Source organism: Nerophis ophidion, linkage group LG01, assembly GCF_033978795.1.
Source record: "Nerophis ophidion isolate RoL-2023_Sa linkage group LG01, RoL_Noph_v1.0, whole genome shotgun sequence".
Taxonomy (NCBI): domain Eukaryota; kingdom Metazoa; phylum Chordata; class Actinopteri; order Syngnathiformes; family Syngnathidae; genus Nerophis; species Nerophis ophidion.
The window spans coordinates 30,284,861-30,310,073 of record NC_084611.1 but is presented as its reverse complement, the minus strand read 5'-3'; the positions used below and the strand labels follow the sequence as shown (position 1 = coordinate 30,310,073).

General features: G+C 40.6%; 1 protein-coding gene across 7 annotated transcripts in view; it reads left to right on the top strand.

Moving 5' to 3' along the window:
* aopep (aminopeptidase O (putative)) overlaps window positions 1–25,213 on the top strand; it is a 200,846-nt gene that overhangs the window by 108,282 nt on the left and 67,351 nt on the right. For all 7 annotated transcript variants that reach the window (XR_009806800.1, XR_009806805.1, XR_009806802.1 and 4 more), the window contains 2 exons: window positions 498–541; window positions 11,498–11,558. Coding sequence is in view for 4 of the 7 variants with exons in the window: in XM_061900554.1 (XP_061756538.1) it covers window positions 498–541; window positions 11,498–11,558 (105 nt within the window). In the remaining 3 variants the exon portion in view is untranslated. The remainder of the gene's footprint in view (window positions 1–497; window positions 542–11,497; window positions 11,559–25,213) is intronic.

Sequence of the window (25,213 nt, the reverse complement as noted above, 5' to 3'; positions counted from 1 at the left end):
GGGGTGCATTTTTTTTTTTCAAATGATTGGAGATTCAAGGAACCAATTTCCGCTTGATCAATTTAATAGGAGAGACTCTACGATGGCTGGCTGTTTGTTAATCAAGTCCAAGCTCAGATTTGAACCGTTTAATGTGACCCGTCCTCTCTAGCGCAATGTTATTTCCATAAATTAATTGGAAGCTGACACTCTGAAAGCTAGACTGCCACTATGTTACAAATCGTTGCAAGTGCTGGTTGGCCATACATCAGTTTGGCCACGTGTGTTTATTCCACTGGTGTCTTGTAGTTGAGCGCCCACACCTGCACGTCTACGTGTGTGTGAGTGATGTGTGATATGTTCCACCTGGCTGCTGTTGGCATCCTGCTAAATAATGGATGCAATACAAACACTGTTTGACATGGAGCGTCTAACTAAGATCTTGAACAGCTTTATTTTTCTCCCCTCTTCCACACTTCCCCAAATGCCTCAATTTCAATCCATCATGTTTTTGACAGGATTTCCTGCAAATGCTGCTCAGTACCTTCCCTGACCTTGCAAGGTATGTACTCTGCATCAAGTACTTGAATTCGTTAATAATTAATTGCGCTGATTTTTTAAAAACTCCATAATGCATTGCAATAACATCAACAGTATACAGAAAAATCAATAATAAACGAAGACAAGAGTTTATTATGAATTTGCCAGGAAATGGCATGCCTTCTTGTGTATCAATAAAGCAGCTTACAGCATTTTTAAGTAGCCCAATAAAAACTGAGCAGTACACATTTTAGGTATGGGTTGTTTTAAATAATGTAAAAAGAATTCATATCGACATACAAGAAAGGCACGTTGTGTATTTGAGTGTACATATAAATTAAAAATGATAATGACAATTGGAGCCCTTTAGTTTGAGGTGTGGTTGACTCTATTATACTAGATATAATAGTACATTATATCATATTACATACAGTATTTTACTGCTACTAGTACTAAAGATTGGTGTTTAAACATTAAGCAAGTTAGTTGCTACTTACTGTAGTATGATGCAGTAAATACAGCCACAAACAAACATACTTTTGTACCTCGGTTTTTGTTACTAATCATTATAAAAGATCAGATGAAAGCCAAATCGTACCAATCCAAAGCAGTTTTTCCATTAATAAATGTTGTAAATCTAATAAACCTGTTCTCGACACCCCAAACTGTTAAGACAAAACCCTTTTATAGAGAATATTTCCGATTTTCCGTCCAAAAAACAATGCAAAATACATATAAATAGGCAAGGGCTCAAGCCAGAAAAAAGGACCCCCTCCACAAAATGTATGCATACAATTATTATAATAAAAATTACAGCAGGATATTTTCAATTTATACAGTAAAAAATACAAACTGAACTTATTGAAAAAAAATGTACAATTAACTCATTAATTTTTTTTATTTGTATTTTTTTTACTTTTTTCTGACAGAGTTGAAGCCTAAAAAACATAACACTATAATATCCAACAATATACTTCACCAGACTGTAGTAGCTCAACGCCGTGGCGCAGTTGGGAGAGTGGCCGTGCGCAACCCGAGGGTCCCTGGTTCAATCCCCACCTAGTGCAAACCTCGTCACGTCCGTTGTGTCCTGAGCAAGACACTTCACCCTTGCTCCTGATGGGTGCTGGTTAGCGCCTTGCATGGCAGCTCCCTCCATCAGTGTGTGAATGGGTGAATGTGGAAGTAGTGTCAAAGCGCTTTGAGTACCTTGAAGGTAGAAAAGCGCTCTACAAGTACAACCCATTTACCATTTACTTAATACACAATAATAAAGATTTTAAATAAAACTAAACTGGTACACTTGTCAACTGTGTCTAATTATACTCCTTTTTTCAGAATAGATAGTTAAAGTTAAAGTCCCAACAATAGTCACACACACACACTAGGTGTGGTGAAATTATACTCGGCACACCCTGGGAGGTGAGGGGAGCAGTGAGCAGCAGCGGAGGCCGCGCTCTGGAATCGTTTTGGTGATTTAACACCCAATTCCAACCCTTGAAGCTGAATGCCAAGCAGGGAGGCAATGGGTCCGATTTTTATAGTCTTTGGTATGACTCGGCCAGGGTTACGACCTTCCAGTCTCAGAGCGGACACTCTAACCACAAGGCCACTGGCTCAGTTGTTCTGACATGTGACACGAGACGTATTTTGAGTACCTAATAGGGCATGTCATTTTCCTCCTATTTTTAATATATTAACTACGATTTTTTATGAAAACAAATTTCCATTGTTTTTTCCCAAATGTCCCAAATATTGAAATGTCGACAAGTATGCCCGTTCTCCCTTCATTAAACTTGACAAACATCGGTAAAAGTTGGCCGACCCGTCAGCGATCCTGTTCTGTCTCCCTGTAATGTTTGTCTGATTTTGAATGGCATTGTGCTGAAAATTTTAATTTCCCCTTAGGGATTAATAAAGTATTTTCTGATTTCTGATTCTGATTAAATGGACGAACAAGGCTTTGAATTGTTTCTCTTTTTTGTTTAGTAAACGTTGGACTTGTAGCGACTTTATGTTTTCAGCGTCGCTATTGTTGTGGTTAATTTTGGCACTATGGTGGCTACTTTTGCTGTCATACTTGATTTAAAAAAAAAACAAAAAAACAGAGACTTAGTCACCAACGAAAATTAGGCATAATAATGTGTTAATTCCACGACTGCGTATCGGTTGATATCGGAATCGGTAATTAAGGGTTGGACAATATCAGCAAAAAAGCCATTATCGGACATCTCTACCTATATTATCTGTAAATGCAGACTTTTTGAGCCAGCTTTAGAATTAAGTGTGCTAACGTGTATTTTTCTTGAGAGGGATATATTCAGTCTTCGCTTCCAACTTTTCCTTCTAATAAGTTTTGATTTTTAGTCGGACTTAGTGTCAGGAGGGCCTGAGGTGGATTTGGCCTTGATTCTCATTGATTAAGCGCGTTGAAGTCTGGCTGTGTGGGATCCCGGCCCCCCCAACATCAATCCTTGTAAGCAGAAGTCTCATCCACTCTAGTATTAACTGAAGTGTAAAAGGACAAGCGCTCCTCCCGCCCTCCTCCTCTCTAATTTTCTGCCTCCTCTCCGGTGCTGGCTTAATCACTCAATTCTCTATTTCTCATGATTGCCTCATTAACCTCTTCTACTGCCTGTCGAGCTCTCTCTCTGCCTTTCGCTGTGTCTGTCCTGCTTTTTTGCATCCGTCTGCAACAGCTTGTTCCCCCCATCTCTCTCTCTGTTTTTCTCTCTTTGCCAGCCATCAGAACACTCGTCCTCTCTCTCTCTCTCTCTCTCTCTCTCTCTCTCTCTCTCTCTCTCTCTCTCTCTCTCTCTCCTGTTGTGTTTTTCTGCACCTTGTGGAGTGCTCCGTCAGACGAGCAGAGATTGATTGTATTAAACAGAGGAAGTTGGGGATGGTCAATATTTGGGTCTGATGCCTCTTCCAGTAAACAGGCGGCGAGTAGAGCAAGCTTGGGGGATGTGAGTGGGCACTCGCTGTCGCCACTTGATGTTAGGGTTCCCTGCGGTGCGCACCACGGAACCGTTCAAACAATAAAAAATAAAGAGCAGAACATAAAACAAAGGGGGGTAAATACGATGCAATAAATCACTAATTAATTTCTCATTGCAGAGAGCTCAAACCAGGCGTAAATGTTTTTGTGTGTCTGTATGCGGAGTAAAACTCTGGAACAAACTGGACTTACGACACAAGCAATGCCAAACTATTAGTCGATTTAAACTATTATACCTGCATCGGGTCTGGTTCAAATATAGAGATGAGGGTCTTTAATTTGACCTGCTTTTGTACTCTGTTTCAAAGTGTTAACATGTGCTCAATGTTTCCTTACCATTATTGCTATCGTTGGTATTTGGTCCATTACCATTGTTGGTAAATCCATTCTTCCAGCATTGTTGATACAAATTATTGTTACAGTATAATAATTATTGTTACCTGTGGTAATGCCACTATGATTTAAAGTTAAGTTAAAGTACCAATGACTGTCACACACACTCTAGGTGTGGTGAAATGTGTCCTCTGCGTTTGACCCATCCCCTTGTTCACCCCCTGGGAGGTGAGGGGAGCATTGGGCAGCAGCGGTGCCGTGCCCGGGAATCATTTCTGGTGATTTAACCCCAAAGTCCAACACTTGATGCTGAGTGCCAAACAGGGAGGTAATGGGTCCCATTTTTATAGTCTTTGGTATGACTCAGCCGGGGTTTGAATTCACATCCTACCGAGGCCTGGGCAATTATTTTGACTCGGGGGCCACATATAGAGAAAAAAAATTAGTCTGGGGGCCGGTATATCTATTTCTATGAACACTAATACAAAACTTCACAATAATGTCTGATTGAATGCTAAAAACGTTATGACAGACCGCCTTAAAAAACATAATGGAATTTTAACTTTTTCTATGAAGGATAAAACACTGAATATTGACAAAAAATTAACGTCACACTCCCCTTTGATCGACATATTTTACAATCAAGTCAAACGCAACAAAAATGCAACAAACAGCGAAATATGAACGTGAAGGGTACAAAATAAACCCACCTACAATCTGATATATCTGATATATCACTAAGCTTTAGAACTTTGTTGTGAAAATCTCCTTAAGCGTCTGTGGAAACGCTTCCCAAACACAAAATGCTTGGTGCCTCGTCTGAACTGCTGTGACTTACATTACCATAGTAACTAATTAGATGACCATAGTAACTAAATAGATGACCATAGTAACTAATTCAATTACCGTAGTAAGTGGTATATCATTCATAAGCGCAGATTCCAACCATTGAAATACTTTGTATAGTTCAAGACTATACCTCTCCAAGGTTCTCATAGTCATCATTGTCACCGATGTCCCACTGGGTGTGATTTTCCTTGCCCTTATGTGGGCCTACCGAGGATGTCGTAGTGGTTTGTGCAGCCCTTTGAGACACTAGTGATTTAGGGCTATATAAGTAAACATTGATTGATTGATTGAAGACTTACGGTCTTTAGAAAACATCACTGCACATCAAAATGGCAGCTACACTTTCCATCTTAAAGATCTAAAAAAAATATTTGGGAATGTCTGGCGGGCCAGATTGAAAAGCTCAATGGGCCGCATGTGGCCCCTGGGCCTTCATTTGCCCAGGTCTGCTCTGTTCTCAAATGGGGGTACGCGAAGGTATGCCAAGAGGTATGTGAGATTTTTTTTTAAATATTCTAAAAATAGCAAAAATTCAAAAATCCTTTATAAATATATGTATTGAATAATACTGCAACACAATATGAATGGAAGTTCATAAACTGTCAAAATAATTGCAACAATGCAATATTCAGTGTTGACAGCTAGATTTTTTGTGGACATGTTCCATAAATATTGATGTTAAAGATTTCTTTTTTTGTGAAGAAATGTTTAGACTTAAGTTTACAAATCCAGATGGATCTCTATTACAATCCCCAAAGAGGGCATTTTAAGTTGATGATTACTTCTATGTGTAGAAATCTTTATTTATTTATAATTGAATCTTTTGTTCATTTTTCAACAAGTTTTTAGTTATTTTTATATATTTTTTCCAAATACGTAGTTCAAGAAAGACCACTATAAATTAGCAATATTTTGCACTTTTATATAATTTAATAAATCAGAAACTGATGACATAGTGCTGTATTTTACTTCTTTATCTCCTTTTTTCAACCAAAAATGTTTTTCTCTGATTAGGGGTACTCAGTGGCCCTAGGCCACTGAGTAGAGTATGAGTAACTTTCCACTGAGTAACATTTGTTTAATCCTTAAACAAAGAAACAGTGAAACTCAATGTATTAATCACTGAATGGAGAACTGGAGGTGGAAACAGGCAACACTGGACCATCATGCTTACATATTGTACATTACCATTTGCATTATATTAATTTATATTATTAGGTGTTGTCAACCTTTTTTTATGTCATTGCCTGAAATAAATGAATACATGAATTACCGTACTCTTTAGGGGTGCAATCTTTCAGTCATTCAGTGTTGATTAACCTGTGAGCTATAACTAGTACCGTATGTATCAAAACACGAATTGGTATGTCAGACTTAGCCCTGTCTTGGTTTAACTCTTATCTTACTGATAGGATGCAGTGTGTCTCCCATAACAATGTGACCTCGGACTACGTTAAGGTAACGTGTGGAGTTCCCCAGGGTTCGGTCCTTGGCCCTGCACTCTTCAGCATCTACATGCTGCCGCTAGGTGACGTCATACGCAAATACGGTGTTAGCTTTCACTGTTATGCTGATGACACCCAACTCTACATGCCCCTAAAGCTGACCAACACGCCGGATTGTAGTCAGCAAGAGGCGTGTCTTAATGAAATCAAACAATGGATGTCCGCTAACTTTTTGCAACTCAACGCCAAAAAACGGAAATGCTGATTATCGGTCCTGCTAGACACCGAACTCTATTTAATAATACAACTCTAACATTTGACAACCAAACAATTAAACAAGGCGACACGGTAAAGAATCTGGGTATTATCTTCGACCCAACTCTCTCCTTTGAGGCACACATTAAAAGCGTTACTAAAACGGCCTTCTTTCATCTCCGTAATATCGCTAAAATTCGCTCCATTCTGTCCACTAAAGACGCTGAGATCATTATCCATGCGTTTGTTACGTCTCGCCTCGACTACTGTAACGTATTATTTTCGGGTCTCCTCATGTCTAGCATTAAAAGATTACAGTTGGTACAAAATGCGGCTGCTAGACTTTTGACAAGAACAAGAAAGTTTGATCACATTACGCCTGTACTGGCTCACCTGCACTGGCTTCCTGTGCACTTAAGATGTGACTTTAAGGTTTTACTACTTACGTATAAAATACTACACGGTCTAGCTCCATCCTATCTTGCCGATTGTATTGTACCATATGTCCCGGCAAGAAATCTGCGTTCAAAGGACTCCGGCTTGTTAGTGATTCCCAAAGCCCAAAAAAAGTCTGCGGGCTATAGAGCGTTTTCTGTTCGGGCTCCAGTACTCTGGAATGCCCTCCCGGTAACAGTTCGAGATGCCACCTCAGTAGAAGCATTTAAGTCTCACCTTAAAACTCATTTGTATACTCTAGCCTTTAAATAGACTCCCTTTTTAGACCAGTTGATCTGCCGTTTCTTTTCTTTTTCTTCTATGTCCCACTCTCCCTTGTGGAGGGGGTCCGGTCCGATCCGGTGGCCATGTACTGCTTGCCTGTGTATCGGCTGGGGACATCTCTGCGCTGCTGATCCGCCTCCGTTTGGAATGGTTTCCTGCTGGCTCCGCTGTGAACGGGACTCTCGCTGCTGTGTTGGATCCGCTTTGGACTGGACTCTCGCGACTGTGTTGGATCCATTATGGATTGAACTTTCACAGTATCATGTTAGACCCGCTCGACATCCATTGCTTTCCTCCTCTCTAAGGTTCTCATAGTCATTATTGTCACCGACGTCCCACTGTGTCATTATTGTCACCGATGTCCCACTGGGTGTGAGTTTTCCTTGCCCTTATGTGGGCCTACCGAGGATGTCGTGGTGGTTTGTGCAGCCCTTTGAGACACTAGTGATTTAGGGCTATATAAGTAAACATTGATTGATTGATGTATCCTCAAACAATATATAATACTACTTTGTGTTGTCTTACAGCTTACAGCCAGACACAGCTGGAATAACTTGTAGTTTCATTCTCAAATGGTAAAATCGGTGCTATTTTGTCAAATCACACTAAATCACATCATTTTTTGTTTTTTTAAGGAAAGGTGTTTATTTGCGAGGAGCACAAATGTTAGTGTAAGCTAGAAGCGCTGCATTACTTCTGTCTTACAAAGGGAATAGAATGCCTCACTAGTTCCTTATATTTCTGTGTCCTTATATTCCTGGTACCAATCAGTAATGCAATCAGTGCAGTTAGAGGCGAAACTAATTGTTCCCTATTTAAGTTTCCGCACAGCCTGATATGGGGGACATGCCTGCCTCAACAGCGCAACTGAAGCAAACGTTAAGGCGAGGTTAGGGCCAATTGGAGTTTGCACCAGCTGCACACTGCAAAAAGTCATTGTTCAAAAACAAGAAAAACAAATACAAAAATGAGAGGTATTTTATTTGAAATAAGCAAAATGATCTGCCAATAGAACAAGAAAATTTGGCTAGTCAAGACTTTCCAAAACAAGTAAAATTAGCTAACCTCAATGAACCCAAAAATTCTTTTAAAAAATATATATTCTCACTAATAACAAGTGCACTTTTCTTAATAGAGAAAAAATTAGACCTTTTTGCTCAGTATGTTGAAAAATATTCTTAAATGAATTAAATGCTATTGCCATTATCTTGACATAATGATATGCGCTCGGCATCATGACTTTTTTTTCATGCTTGAAGTAAGAAACGATTACTTTAAAAAAGTAGTTTTATACTTGTGAGTGTTGATGACACAGCTTTGCAACAGTTGATATTCTAGTTTCAAGCATGTTTTACTCAATATAGGTCATAACATCTCAGCAACAAGCTGTAATATCTTACTGAGATCATTTGGGACTAAAAAAAGTAAAACACACCAACATAAAATCTGCCTAGTGAGTAGAATTATCTTATCAGACAGAAAATAAGCAAATATCACCCTTATTTGAGATATTTAATCTTACTTAGATTTCAGTTTTTGCAGTGCACAACAATGCCAATGTGTAGGTTTTTTTTTGTCTTAATACCATTTGTTTTCTAATCTGAGTCTATTTTTTCAAATAGAGTTACATTTTTAAATCAAAACTTAATGTGCTAAAGAATGGAAGAAGAAAAAGAAGCTCAGTTCAATTCGAAAAAATACTTTGGAGTACAGTTGAGAGAGGATTTGATGACGTCTGCTTGTTGACAAACTTTTGCGTTGTTTTTTTTTTTTTTTAAATTCACAATAAAGTTAGACACTTTACTGCTAGTACGGAGCTCATAATTGTTGTCCCGCAAACATGCCCGCCATGGAAAGGCTAACCACATCGGTATGTAGAGTACCAAACGGAACTTAGACTGAGTAGACCTCTTTCATTCCAATAAATGGTTGCGTTAGATCCCTAGCTTGTGTGGAAAACAGTACACAGCTTTTCGACCTTTTTTAGTACATAGCCAAATTTTTCAAAGCTTTGTACAGCTTGGTGAAAACATAGCTGTTTTGTGTAGGAAATGACAGCTATACCTTGTCGTAAAAGTTATTTCCATTTGAGGTAAAGAGTTTAGGTGAACAACAATGAATTGAGGGACATGTGTTCAAGATGAGGCAACTAAATGAGTAACTTCAAAATCCATGAAAGCCTGCTGTTAACCCGCTATACTCAATCCAGATTGGCTTTCAGATTTTGACGATCGAAAACCCACAAGCAGAATTGCATCTCTCCTCCCTCCCTGCCAGCATCAGTCTATGTAAATACTTCAAAGAAGACTTAGCTGCTGGTTAAGCTAAGCCCATGGCCTGCAATTACGAGACACCGCGGCCGCTGCTGGCGTCAGAGATGACGGAACCGTCCGGATTCTCCGCCAGGTTGTTGTACAGATTTGGCTGTTCCAACTGAGTTAAATATCATTTTTGATGATGTTTGAACTACAATATGGTGCACGTTTAGCAAAATATTTGCTTAGTGCCCTCCTGTGAGAAACAACCCCTCACCAGGTGCTACTCAAGATGGACCTATCCTTTTTTTTGTAAACTACTTCGTTACATGCCAACGTAACAAGACAATGATGACCATAACACTAATCAACAATCAGTTAAATCCTGCTGGGTTCTCCTGGGCTTTGAGTCTGGGAAATGGTCCCATCTTGTAGCATAAAATCAGTTTGTAACTGTGTATTCTCTCCCTTTTTCCCTGTGCACATACCTGGAATTTGGTACTGGGGATTCAGTTAAAGAAATAGTAAATTTTGTCCCAAAACTAGAAAAAGCTGACGACGATGCTCTGCATATATCTAAGTCAACAAAAGTATGAAATTAACCAAAAGATCATGACAAGTTTTGGAAGGAGCCTCGACCTACAGCCGATTAAAAAGAGTGGAGTGACCTGAAAGGAGGATTGGGCACAGGGGATGCTCTAGCAGTCTATAGTTTTTATTTTTTTGTTAATTTCCAAGATTCAAACAAGGTTGCACAGTGGCCTTGTAATAAGTGTCCGCCCTGAGATCGATAGGCCGTGAGTTCAAACCCCGGCCGAGTCATACCAAAGACTGTAAAAATGGCACCCATTATCTCCCTGCTTGGCACTCAACATCAAGGGTTGGAATTGGGGGTTAAATCACTAAAATGATTCCCGAGCGCGGCCACAGCTGCTTCTCACTGCTCCCCTCACCTCCCAGGGGGTGGAACTAGGGGATGGGTCAAATGCAGAGGTTAATTTCACCACACCTAGTGTGTGTGTGACTATCAGTGGTACTTTAACTTAACTTTAACTTTAAGGTTCCATTGTAGTACATCTCATGTGTACAGTTATACAGTTTGTCAGAAAAGGAGTAGGAAGAAGCATAGCTTCTTTAACCCTACTCCTTCTCAGTATTGCAGTAATAACCAATAGATTTGTTCAAGTTCTGTGTCCAATATAACCTACTCAAAAAAGCTGGGTACATCGGGCCCCCGGGTGAAACCACACGATGTAGCCAAACCGCATCTCCACCTCCGCAGATAAATCCAACTCAACCCTTCCCAGAGTCCAGAATGCACACATCCAAACGCCCAGTACACGAGCACCGCTTCTGTCCTCCAACAATGAGTCGACGGCATAACTCACAAGGGTGTGTGATTCATGTACGGGCCAACAAATCTGATGGTTCAATTAGAATTGAAACTTTAACAGTACTTCATCGTGCCGCCCACATTTCGATACCCTGAGACCGAGACGACACCTAACATCCGCCTAGGAGTACAGTACCTCGCCTTCATTTCCAGTCTGACACATTTGAAAAAAAATTTTTTTACAGAATGTAATGAAATTTGTACTGTATTTAAGTCTCAACTCAAAACAAAAAGTGTGAGACTGTGAGAACATAAACATTAAATAAAAAAACAGCTTATTTTATGGCTTCACCCACACATCAATGACATGAGTCAGCATAGCCAAGTGTGGAATTCCCCTCAAGCCTGGGCTGGGAATGATGTGGAAAATATGTTGTATTTACTATCATCCTTTGTGCGCACAATGCAAACTGTCTCGGGATGTTTGCATGCACATTTGTGTTTATTAGGCTCTCGGGGTCACAGCGTGTGTTGTGTGACTTCATCCCTTCCTTTGGCTTGCACGTGCCTCCTGTTTACCCGCCATGCATGCATTCAGATTGAAGTCATTGTCTCGACATGCCCTACAGTGTGGGTGTGCCCCACTTTTTGTTTAAGGTGTTGGCCTGAACCCCAAATCTGCCATTAACCTAAAAATATCTTTCCACAGCCTTGTTTTCATTGAATGTCTCATAACAGCCATTGACATAATAATGGGGAAAATACTAACACTCGTGCCATTGTGTTCCAGAAAGGGCCTAAAGCTTACTGCTGTTTATGCCGACTGGCTCGATCGACCGGGAATTCCCAAGGTGAGGTTGTTTTCCTTTCTTTTCTGACTATTTTAATTTTGGTTTGTACTGGATCCAACTTTTTAAATGGATCATTATGAATTAAATCATAAATCACTCTGGTTATGTGCTCGCTCCTTCCAATTACGCGAGACGCCGCAAGTCGCATGCTTCCTATTAGGAGGTTATTGTGACACAAGGCGAGCGCTAGCAGTAGGCCAACAATCTCAGCCTTTGTGTACTTACCGGGTAGCAAGTTATGAAAGATTTAGACTCACTGGCTATGTACATTTGTATAACTATTTTGCAAATCCAAAAGAGTCAAAATTTTACGCAATGAAAGAAGCAACAAATATGACAAAATCCCTTAAGAACGGACGAAAAAAAAAAAAAAGTAGACAAAACAAGTTGAAACAAGTTGGAAAAGACTAGAGATGGCCGATAATATCGGACTGTCGATAATATCGGACTGCCGATATTCTCGGCCTATAAATGCTTTAAAATGTAATATCGGAAATTATCGGTATCGGTTTAAAAATTTAAAATTCATGTCTTTTTAAAACGCCGCTGTCCACACGATGTAGGGAGAAGTACAGAGCGCTAATAAACCTTTAAGGCACTGCCTCTGTGTGCTGGCCCAATCACACACACAAGTGAACGCAATTCATACTTGATCAACAGCAATACAGGTCACACTGAGGGTGGCCATATAAACAACTTTAACTATGTGCCACACTGTGAACCCACACCAAACAAGAATGACAAACACATTTCGGGAAAACATCCGCACCGTAACACAACATAAACACAATAGAACAAATACCCAGAACTCGATGCAGCACTAACTCTTCCGGGACGCTACAATATACACCCCCTGCTACCCCTAATCCCCCGCCCCGTCCTCCCCTTTACCCCGCCCAACCTCAACCTCCTCATGCTCTCTTAGGGAGAGCATGTCCCAAATACCAAGCTGTTGTTTTGAGGCATGTTAAAAAAAATAATGCACTTTGTGACTTCAATAATAAATATGGCAGTGCCATGTTGGCATTTTTTTTCTCCATAACTTGAGTTGATTTAGTTTGGAAAACCTTGTTACATTGTTTAATGCATCCAGCGGAGCATCACAACAAAATTAGGCATAGGTGACCATGTTATGAAAAGATCAGACCTGAAGCAGAGTGGGCAGGGCTTGTTTTTACAGCAATAAGCCTGAGACGTGAGTGTCAAATGGAGGCAGATTTCCACTACAAAGATCTGCAGAAAATTATATTATATCCAATATTTGGGATGTTTTTTACCTTTTGTGTTTATGTTTCACTGTGTTTGTTGCACCTTTGTTTTTCTAGATCGATTATAAAATATATCGTTTAAGGAGGTGGTCTGGGAAGTGGTGGAGCATTGTTCATTTCTTAATCAGTAAAAAACTAAAATTAATTTAGTTTTTTAGATGGTCTGTTATTGTGTTATTAGTAGCAGTCATTATTGTGTGAGTGTTCGTACTATCGTGTGATCAGCTTTTATCCTTTTTTTGCAGAATTTTGGGATTTTTCATAAATGCACAGAAACCTCCACATGTATAAAGTGTTTATAAAAGGGATCCAGGCTCATACAGCAGATGAAATGGCCTGGCCGCATGTATTGCTGCATTATCTGACTCTCTGTATGACTTGTGTCACATGATTACAAGCTTGACACCCATTGCCTGGTTCTGAGATAGTTCAGTCAAAATTTACCCCAAGTGGATCTTGATTGGCGACACTAAATTGGCCCTAGTGTGTGAATGTGAGCGTGAATGTTGTCTGTCTATCTGTGTAGGACTTGCAATGAGGTGGTGACTTGTCAAGGGTGTACCCCGCCTTCCGCCCGAAGGCAGCTGATATAGGCTTCAGCACAACCTGTGACCTCGTAAGGGACGAGCGGTAGAAAAATCGATGGATGGATGGATCTTGTTTTGAAGTAGCAATTTTTTTTCTGCACTCCTTTAAAACACTGAATTTTCATACACAAATGTTTTTATACACTGAATTTTAAAACACACCCATTTGCTACCAAGTTTTTTTTCCACTGAAATTGTCAGCATAGTTTGCTGTAAAAAGAAATACAGTTCACGAAACTTAAAAGCAAAAAAAAAATCAGTTACATAAATTGACACACATTACACATTAACCTCCATAGCAAAGCCTTTCTTTGGTCAAAAGTTATACAAACCCCGTTTCCATATGAGTTGGGAAATTGTGTTAGATGTAAATATAAACGGAATACAATGATTTGCAAATCCTTTTCAACCCATATTCTGTTGAATGCACTACAAAGACAACATATTTGATGTTCAAACTCATAAACTTTTTTTTTTTTGTGCAAATAATCATTAACTTAGAATTTCATGGCTGCAACACGTGCCAAAGTAGTTGGGAAAGGGCATGTTCACCACTGTGTTACATCACCTTTTCTTTCAACAACACTCAACCTTTAGGAACTGAGGAAACTAATTGTTGAAGCTTTGAAAGTGGAATTTTTTCCCATTCTTGTTTTATGTAGAGCTTCAGTCGTTCAATAGTCTCCGCTGTCGTATTTTACGCTTCATAATGCGCCACACTTTTTCGATGGGAGACAGTTCTGGACTGCAGGTGGGCCAGGAAAGTACCCGCACTCTCTTTTTACGAAGCCACGCTGTTGTAACATGTGGCTTGGCATTGTCTTGATGAAATAAGCAGGGACGTCCATGAAAAAGACGGCACTCAGATGGCTGCATACGTTGTTCCAAAACCTGTATGTACCTTTCAGCATTAATTGTGCCTTCGCAGATGTGTAAGTTACCCATGCCTCAGGTACTAATGCACACCCATACCATCAATGCTGGCTTTTGAACTTTGCGTCGATAAGTGTCTGGATGGTTCGCTTCCCCTTTGGTCCAGATGACACGATATCGAATATTTACAAAAACAATTTCAAATTGGGCTCGTCAGACCACAGAACACTTTTCCACTTCGCATCAGTCCATCTTAGATGATCTCGGGCCCAGAGAAGTCGGCGGCGTTTCTGGATGTTCTTGATAAATGGCTTTCGCTTTTCATAGTAGGGCTTTAACTTGCACTTACAGATGTAGCGACAAAATGTATTTAGTGACAGTGGTTTTATGAAGTGTTCCTGAGCCCATGTGGTGATATCCTTTAGAGATTGATGTCGGGTTTTAATACATTGCCCTCTGAGGGATCGAAGGTCACGGTCATTTAATGTTGGTTTCCGGCCATGCCGCTTACGTGGAGTGATTTCTCCAGATTTTCTGAACCTTTTTATGATATTGTGGACCGTAGATGTTGAAATCCCTAAATTTATTGCAATTGTACTTTAAGAAACGTTGTTCTTAAACTGTTTGACTATTTGCTCACACAGTTGTGGACAAAGGGGTGTACCTCGCCCCATCCTTTCTTGTGAAAGACTGAGCATTTTTTGGGAAGCTGTTTTTAAACCCAATCATGGCACCCACCTGTTCCCAATTAGCCTGCACACCTGTGGGATGTTCCAAATAAGTGTTTCATGAGCATTCCTCAACTTTATCAGTATTTATTTCCACCTTTCCCAACTTCTTTGTCACGTGTTGCTGGCATCAAATTCTAAAGTTAATGATTATTTGCAAAAAAAAAATGTTTATCAGTTTGAACATCAAATATGTTGTTTTTGTAGCATATTCAACTGAATAAGAGTTGAAAATGATTTGCAAATCATGGTATTCTGTTTATATTTATATCTAACACAATTTCCCAACTCATATGGAAACGGGGTTTGTAGATATTTTCCACTATTGTCATAAAGTTATAGCACGTTATTCATACAGTGTCTGTGGTCTACCACCACGAGGTACAGTAGATTAAATAAACAACTAAAAAGACAATAATGTTCACTTTTGATTGATCGACCACGACGCCCAGGGTCAGGAAAGCTATTGATTGAACAATATGTTTCATATTGTGGTTGATACAATTTTACAGCTCCTCTGTACAATATTATCCATCTCATTGGATTGTACCTAATGAAGTGTCCAGTAAGTTATTGTTGTTCTATTCAGGCTTATCCCATCTGTCAATTTTATGTGCCTAGTTTTGCAGTTGTGTTTTTCTGATGGCCACTTTATGTTATAAGTGCAGCTGTGACATCATTCAGCATGTGAATATCGCACGTTATCAATCTTGCGTCTCGGTGAATCAGTATGGGAGTGGATCCATTCATCAAACAACACATGAACAACAGTTGAAATATGTCACATGGTGCCATTAGACAGGCATCTAAATCAAACTGTCTCCGGCCTAAATCACAACACATTTGCGGGTTTTGCTGTGTGCGTGGGAGTGTGGGTTGATTTATTTAAATAGTAGGAATATAATGACTCTTGTAATGAAAGGCATCTTTTTTTATTAGCGAGAGCTCTTTAAATGTGATTGTTAATCAACAGGCGTCATTTTCTTGCCAGAGATAGTCTTCCATGGTAACGGATCTTAATCACAGCCGTTATGCGCGTGTGCATTTTCTGTCTTCTGGGAGCCTTCATTTTCTAGATGACGTGATGATATAACTGGAGCCTTAGGAGAGGAGGAGGGGAGGAAGTAGAGAGAGAGAGAGAGAGAGAGAGAGAGAGAGACTTCTGGTTTCTCATACCTGATTGGGCAGCGGCCGAAGCGCTTTAGCCGAGGCCTGGTTCTCGTTGTTTGATGTGCCAGTCCCCGCCTAATAAGATCAGCCATATCGATCCAGATCTTTTACAAATGTGCATTGTGTACGCGGGACACAAACGCGCTTTTCAAAACGAAAAAGAAAAGACGAGAAAAAGGTCTGGCTCCCGTTGCTTGTTTTCCGGCCATTGGTAGACATGCTTCTCCAGTGAGACTGGAACCGCAGAAAGGCAGGAAATATTAAACAATGATATTTACTGGTCCCGCTGTTAAGAGAGCGCCAATAGAAAGTCAAGTTCCGGCTTGTTTTGGACATCTCTGCAGATGACTAAGCAGTCTCTTTGGGAGGATGCATGTAGGCTGAGGTACTTGGTTGAAATAAAAATATGGTTCACATGATTCACAAAGGGTCCTCAATGTTAGGCTTTCCACACTCATTCAACCTGTATTTTTTACTGGCTTTTTGATGAAGGTATGTTCTAATAATAATAATAATAATATGGGTTCCTTCCGGAGTTCACCCGCTTCCTCCCAACGCCAAAAACCTGCACCTGGCAACACTAAATTGGCCCTAGTGTGTGAATGTGAGTGTGAATTTTGTCTGTCTATCTGTGTTGGCCGTGCGATAAGGTGGCGATTTTTCCAGGGTTTACCCGCCTTCCGCCCCAATGCAGCTGAAATAGGCTCCAGCACCACCCGTGACCTCAAAAGGGACAAGCAGTAGAAAATAGATGGATGGATGGATGGATGGATGATGATAATAATATATATAAGATCGTGCTTTTCTATACTCTACAACAGTGGTTCTCAACCTTTTTTCAGTGATGTACCCCTGTGAACATTTTTTTAATTCAAGTACCCCCTAATCAGAGCAAAGCATTTTTGGTTGAAAAAAAAGAGATAAAGAAGTAAAATACAGCACTATGTCATCAGTTTCTGATTTATTAAATTGTATAACAGTGCAAAATATTGCTCATTTGTAGTGGTCTTTCTTAAACTATTTGATAAAAAAAGATATAAAAATAACTAAAAACTTGTTGAAAAATAAACAATTGATTCAATTATAAATAAAGATTTCTCCACATAGAAGTAATCATCAACTTAAAGTGCCCTCTTTGGGGTTTGCAATAGAGATCCATCTGGATTCATCAACTTAATTCTAAACATTTCTTCCCAAAAAAACTAATCTTTAACATCAATATTTATGGGACATGTCCACAAAAATCTAGCTGTCAACACTGAATATTGCATTGTTGTATTTTTTTTCACGGTTTATGAACTTAAATTCATATTTTGTTGAAGTATTATTCAATAAATATATTTATGAAGGATTTTTGAATTGTTGCTATTTTTAGAATATTTTTTAAAAATCTCACGTACCCCTTGGGATACCTTCAAGTACCCCCAGCGGTATGCGTACCCCCATTTAAGAACCACTGCTCTAGAACAGGCCTCGGCAATTATTTTGACTTGGGGACCTCATTTAAAGAAAAAAATGTGTCTTGGGGCCGGTATATCTATTTTTAGGAACACTAATACAAAACTTCACAATAATGTCTGATTAAATGCTAAAAACGTTATGACAGACCGCCAAAAACACATAATGGAATTTTAACTTTTTCTATGAAAGGTAAAACACTAAATATTGACAAAATATAAATGTTACAACACCTTTCGATCGACATATATTACAATCGATTGAAAAGCGACAAAAATGCATTAAACACTGAAATATGAACATGAAAGGTACAAAATAAACACACCTACAATCTGATATTTCTGATATATCACTAAGCTTTAGAACTTTGTTGTGAAAATCTCATTCCACGTCTGTGGAAACGCTTCCCACCCACACTGCTTGGTGCCTCTTCTGACCTGCAGTGACGTAGATTACCATAGTAACTAATTAGATGACCATAGTAACTAATTACATTACCATGGTAGTGAAGTGAAGTGAATTATATTTATATAGCGCTTTTTCTCTAGTGACTCAAAGCGCTTTACATAGTGAAACCCAATATCTAAGTTACATTCAAACCAGTGTGGGTGGCACTGGGAGCAAGTGGGTAAAGTGTCTTGCCCAAGGACACAACGGCAATGACTATGATGGCGGAAGCGGGAATCGAACCTGCAACCCTCAAGTTGCTGGCACGGCCGCTCTACCAACCGAGCTAAACCGCCCCACACGGTAACGAATTAGATTACCATAGTAACTGGTATATCATCCATAAGCGCAGATTCAAACCATTGAAATACTTTGTATAGTTCAGGATTTACAGTCATTAGAAAACATGACTGCACATCATAATGGCAGCTACACTTTCAAACCTTAAAGATCTAAAAACAACTATTTGGGAATGTCCTGCGGGCCAGAGTGAAAAGCTTAACGGGCCACAGGTCTGCTCTAGAACCTGAAAGCGCGTACAGAAGTGAGAACACATCACTCATTCACTCCATATTCACACCTGGTGGTGGTAAGCTACATTTGTAGTCACAGCTGCCCTAAGGTAGACTGAAGGAAGCGTGGCTGGCAGTTTGCGCCTATGGCCTCTCCAACCACCACCAAACATTCATACACCAGTGTAAGCGGCACTGGGAGCAAGGCTTAAGTGTCTTGCCCAAGGACACAACAGCAGTCCCCATGTTTTCATTATTACAATCTTGTCTGTCCATATTAGAGTATTTTTAAACTTAAACTTGCTTTTATTGACATTCAAATTTGAACTTTACAGTACAGGTAAGAACTAAATTTTGTTGCATTAGCTCTTTGTAGTGCAGGATAGAAGAGCAATAAGGTGCAGATAGAAATAAATAGATTAATGTACAGAAAAATGTATAGCACTTTTGCATATGCATACATGTTTATGGATGTATGTTATATTGTCTTTATATTCCAGCGAGTTAATCCATTTTGGGTAGGAATTGAGGGGATTATTATGATGCGTTTAAGAGTTTTACGGCCTGTTACAGAACCTTGAGGTTCTGCTACAGAACCTCTTTGTAGAGTCCAGCAGTGAAAACAGTCCTTGGATGGGGTGGAAGTAGTCTCTACAGATTTTCTGAGCCCTGGTCAGGCAGCGGATTTTTGCTATCTCCTGGATAGGCGGAAGAGGATTCCTGATGATCTTTTCCGCCGTCCTCACCACTCTCTGCAGAGACTGACAGTCAGAGGCACTGTCCATATAGAGATGCAGTTGGTCAGTAGGCTCTTTCCAACAGTTTTCGAAAATTATCAGAGGTTCAACAATAGTGAATTGGAAGTGTGTTGGCCAAAATCCACTCTTGACGCTGGAATTTAGAAAAAGTGCTTTTAATAATCCATACCTAAGAACATGCCATTTTGTGTGTAGCTTTAACGCTAATGAGCATTGTTTGTCCACAAGTGTGTGGCTCAGAGAAACGCTATCCTGTTTTTGAATATACAGTAGTACTTCAACCTTAAAGGGGAACATTATCACAATTTCTGAAGGGTTAAAACCAATAAAAATCAGTTCCCATTGGCTTATTTTATTTGTTGAAGTTTTTCTCAAAATTTTACCCATCACGCAATATCCCGAAAAACGGCTTCAAAGTGCCTGATTTACACCATCGCTATATCCACCCGTCCATTATACTGTGACGTCACTGCGTGAAGCCACCAGAAACAAACATGGCGGATAGTACAGAAAGGTATAGCATAGTAGCTCGGATTCAGACTCGGATTTCAGCGGCGCAAGCGATTCAACAGATTACGCAGGTATTGAAACGGATGGTTGGAGTGTGGAGGCATCTGAGGCAGATACCGAAAACAAAATTAAAGAAGAAACAGAAACTTTTGAGCCATATCACGACAGACAGCGGCACGGGAGGAAGCGCCGACGAATTCGGCGATCGCCTTCTAACCAACGATTGGTATGTTTGTTTGGCATTAAATGTGGGTGTAGGGAAAGGCTGGATGCAAATATAGCTACAAATGAGGCATAATGATGCAATATGTACATACAGCTAGCCTAAATAGCATATTAGCATCGATTAGCTTGCAGTCATGCCGTGACCAAATATGTCTGATTAGCACACTCCACCTAAGTCAATAACATCAACAAAACTCACCTTTGTGATTTTGTTGACGTTATCGTTGGAAATGTATCTGCTTTGAGTGTTGCAGGATATCCACACATTCTTGCCATCTCTGTCGTAGCATAGCTGTCGTTGGTACAGTGTGCAGAACAAACGAGGGACTTTCGCATCTTTTGACCACTGGTGCAACTTGAATCCGTCTCTGTTCGTGTTGTTACACCCTCCAACAACACACCGACGAGGCATGATGTCTCCAAGGTATGGGAAAACAGTCGAAAAAACGGAAAATAACAGAGCTGATTTGACTTGGTGTGTGTAATGTGTTTGAGAAAATGGCGGGTTGCTTCACGATGTGACGTCACGGGTGAAAGGTCATTGCTCCGACAGGCTAACAATTGAAAGGCGTTTAAATCGCCAAATTCACCCTTTTAGAGTTCAGAAATCGGTTAAAAAAACATATGGTCTTTTTTTCTGCAACATCAAGGTATATATTGACACTTACATAGGTCTGGTGATAATGTTCCCCTTTAATTGGACCTGTGATAGCGCTCTTACCTTAAAACTGAAAACAACTCTCAAATCAACATCTACTGAAATGAACTGAAAGCAATTTAATTGATGCTTTACTCTGCAAAACAACACAATTGTAAGACTCATTATAAAAAAAAAAAAATGTTTCGGTAATGTTGTATAAAAATACAATAGAATGCACTACTAACAACTACAGTAGTTTTATAAAATATTGTAATTAAAATGTACAGCATATACCTTGAAGAATGGACTTCTACAAGATCTCCATCCAGATGCTTCGCCGTCAAACTCATCAATCAATTAATCAATGTTTACTTATATAACCCTAAATCACGAGTGTCTCAAAGGGCTGCACAAGCCACAACGACATTCTCGGCTCAGATCCCACATCAGGGCAAGGAAAAACTCAACCTAATGGGATAATGAGAAACCTTGGAGGGGACCGCAATGTGGGGACAAACACCCCCTCCCCCCACCCCCGTGGGCGACCGGTGAAATGGACCTCAAGTGGATCTAGCATAATAGTCTGAGAGTCCAGTCCACAGTGTATCCAACATAATAGTGGAAAATGCCCTCTTCTACCTCAAATAACTACTCACCCCCAAATCCTCCACACGACACCTCCGCTCCGGAGAGGCTAACCTCCTCCAACCTCCGAGGACAAAGCTACAAACAATGGGAGACCAGGCTTTCTGCTCTGCCGCTCCCAGTGTGTTGAACACTCTCCCTGACTATCTAAGGGCACCACAGACTGTGGATGCTTTTAAAAAAGGCTTAAAAACCCCTACTTTTAAAAAAAGCCTTTTTTTAGATACATGCATACTAGTTCTAGCTATTAGGCTGTTCTATCCATCCAACCATCCATTTTCTACCGCTTATTCCCTTTTGTGGTCGCGGGGGGCGCTGGCGCCTATCTCAGCTACAATCGGGCGGAAGGCGGGTACACCCTGGACAAGTCGCCACCTCATCGCAGGGCCAACACAGATAGACAGACAACATTCACACTCACATTCACACACTAGGGCCAATTTAGTGTTGCCAATCAACCTATCCCCAGGTGCATGTCTAGGCTGTTCTAGTTTTTATTTATTTTTATTATATTTTTATTTTTAAATACACTGTAGTACTTTGAGGTTGTTTATTCAATGTAAAGTGATTTTTACAAATAAAATCTATTATTGTTAAAAAATCTATTAGTGAGAGTCCAGTCCATAGTGGGGCAGGCAGGAGACCATCCCGAGCGGAGACGGGTCAGAGACGTCCCCAACCAATGCACAGATGAGCGGTCCATCCCGGGTCCCGACTTTGTACAGCCAGCGCTTCATCCATGGCCACCGAACCTGTGCCCCCACCACCACCCTCCACAAGGGAAAGGGGGGCAGAGCAGAAAAGAAACGGCAGATCAACTGGTCTAAGAGGGGTCTATTTAAAAGCTAGAGTATACAAATGAGTTTTAAGATGGGACTTAAATGCTGGGGACCCTTCTCTGCTGCAGCCGTTGTGGTTGTTTTTAAATATACCGTCTTCAGCCTGCTCCGCCGTTGAGGTCTTCACCGTATCCCTGGCTAGGGGGCAGTCAGGTACTAGGCCTTAGCCAAGGGCCACCTGGGGTAACAGTAGTAAAGGGGTTAACCTCCTAGTGCCCCATTTCCCCATAGAGGAGCCTCCACTGCCAGATGCACTTTTAACGTCATGCCCAGGACACAGAGCACAACAGGGTAGCAAAGACAGATCTTATCTCGATCAATCAATGTTTACTTATATAGCCCTAAATCACGAGTGTCTCAAAGGGCTGCACAAGCCACAACAACATCCTCGGCTCAGATCCCTCATCAGGGCAAGACAAAACTCAGGCCAACACACACTTAAGTCGGGGGACTCTTAATTTGAGGTACCACTGTATAGTAAACTGTAACATTGCACTTGATGACATGTATGGCATACAACAAAGTAACATTTAGGAGTGAGACAGAAGGACACAAACATTAGCTCCACAACTACTAGAACAGCCATGTGAGCTACAGTGTTATCATTACACTCACATGGTATCAGGAAACATCATGCATGGTGCTACGTTCTGTTGTTCCTTCTGGCTTTTTCTGGCTCTCCTCTTTCTCCCCGTCAGTTTCCATGACACTGGAGGTGGGCGGAGACACAGAGCACACCTGATTGCAATCTCTGCCACCTACTTAGTCTGATCTCTCTCACCTGCTGCCAATGGTTCTTTCTTTCCCTTGTGTCCTCCATACTTATTTTCCCGTTTGACTACCATTTGGTATCATTTTATTTGCTGTTTTGTACTCTTTTCTTTTTAGCTCTGTTTTTACTTTGTTTTCCTTTGGACTATTTTGTGTGGCACTGGCTGTTTCCCTCCAGAGCCATTGTTTTCTGTTTATTTCCCCACCTGTGCTATGTGAGTAAAGACACTTTTTGGAAAGCGCACGCCGCTTCTCCACTCTGGGGTCCAATCTGCTACTAGAAAATATAATGATCAAGCGTACCCCGCCTTCCACCCGAATTCAGTTGAGATAGCCTCTAGGACCCCCCGCGACCCCAAAAGGGACAAGCGGTAGAAAATTGATGGATGGACATACAGCCCCTACATCTGTAGCTGACTGAAGAATAGTTGACAGAGTTGTAGGCTTTGTTTTAAGATGCATCGTGAAGCCTTTTTTTCAATTAATCACAAAGCTGTCATCAAGGAAGTGGTGGGGCGTATACACTGGGTGGGCACTGTAAAGCCTAGATCAGTGTTTTTCAACCACTGTGCTGCGGCACACTCATGTACCGTGAGATACAGTCTGGTTTACCGTAGGAGATTGTCATTTCACTGAATTGGGTTGATAATATTTTTTTGCAAACCAGTAATTATAATCCGCAAATGTGCCGTTGTTGAGTGTCGGTGCTGTCTAGAGCTCGGCAGAGTAACCGTGTAATACTCTACCATATCAGTAGGTGGCAGCTGGTAGTTAATTGTCAGAAACATGCTTTGTCGTGATCACAATATGCAGACGACAGCGGAAGGCAGTGTGCAGGTAAAAAAGTATCTAATGCTGCTTAAACCAAAAATAAACAAAAGGCTAAAGAAAGGGCATTGAAGCTTAGGATGGCTATGCAAAACAAAACTAAAACTAAACTGGCTGCAAAGTAAACAAAAACAGAATGCTGGACAACAGCAAAGACTTACAACGTGTGGAACAGCAAATGGTGTCCACAAAGTACATCTGTACATGACATGACAAATCAACAACAAAATAGGAGCGCAAGACAAGAAGTAAAACACTACTTACAGGAAAACAGCAAAAACCTCCAAATAAGTCACGGTGTGATGTGACAGGTCGTGACAGTACACCTACTTTGAGACAAGAGTTATTGTGATGCATGGGTGGTTATTTGGGACCCGGGGTGGACCACTTGTCTGTGCATCAGTTGGGGACATCTCTGCGCTGCTGATCTGTCTACGCTCGGGACGGTCTCCTGCTGGCCCAACCATTGGCCTGGACTCTCACTATTATGTTAGATCCACAATGGACTGGACTTTCACAATATTATGTTAGACCCACTCGACATCCATTGCATCCGGTCTCCCCTAGAGGGTGGGACCGGGGGGTCACCCACATCTGCGGTCCTCTCCAAGGTTTCTCATAGTCATTCACATCGACGTCCCACTGGGTTGTGAGTTTTTTCTTGCCCTTTTGTGGGCTCTGAACCGAGGATGTCGTTGTGGCTTGTGCAGCCCTTTGAGACACTTGTGATTTAGGGCTATATAAATAAACATCGATTGATTGGTTATGGTTTGAATTTATTTCCAACAACTTTACTGTCAACATTGGCTGCTGGTTTCATTTTTTTTTTAATGATTTCTTCTGGTGGTGTGCCTCGGCTCGAAAAAAGGTTGAAAAACACTGGCCTAGATTATGTTCCTGCATGGTCACTCCGCTGTCCACTTCTCCCCTCTACAAAAATGTGAGGGGGTGTTTTTTTTGTTAGTTTTTTACAGCAAGCAACAACAACTCTAATTGATTAGCTATTTAGCTTCCTGTGTGGTATGACTAGTGAACAATGGCGACTAATGCGATATTCAGATCGTTGTTAAAGCTGGAACTCATCGATGTGGAACATTTACTGTAAATGTTGCTCCAAAACCAGAAGAGAAGGCGTTTGAAAAACATTAGGCCACATATTACAACTGGTGTATATACAGTCATGGTCAACAGTCTACATACACTTGTAAAGAACATAACTGTCTTGAGTTTCCAATAAGTTCTACAACTCTTATTTTTTTGTGATAGAGTGATTGGAGCACATACTTGTTGGTCACAAAACACATCCATGAAGTTTGGTTCTTTTATGAATTTATTATGGGTCTACTGAAAATGTGACCAACTCTGCTGGGTCAAAAGTATACTGCAATAAGGCGCT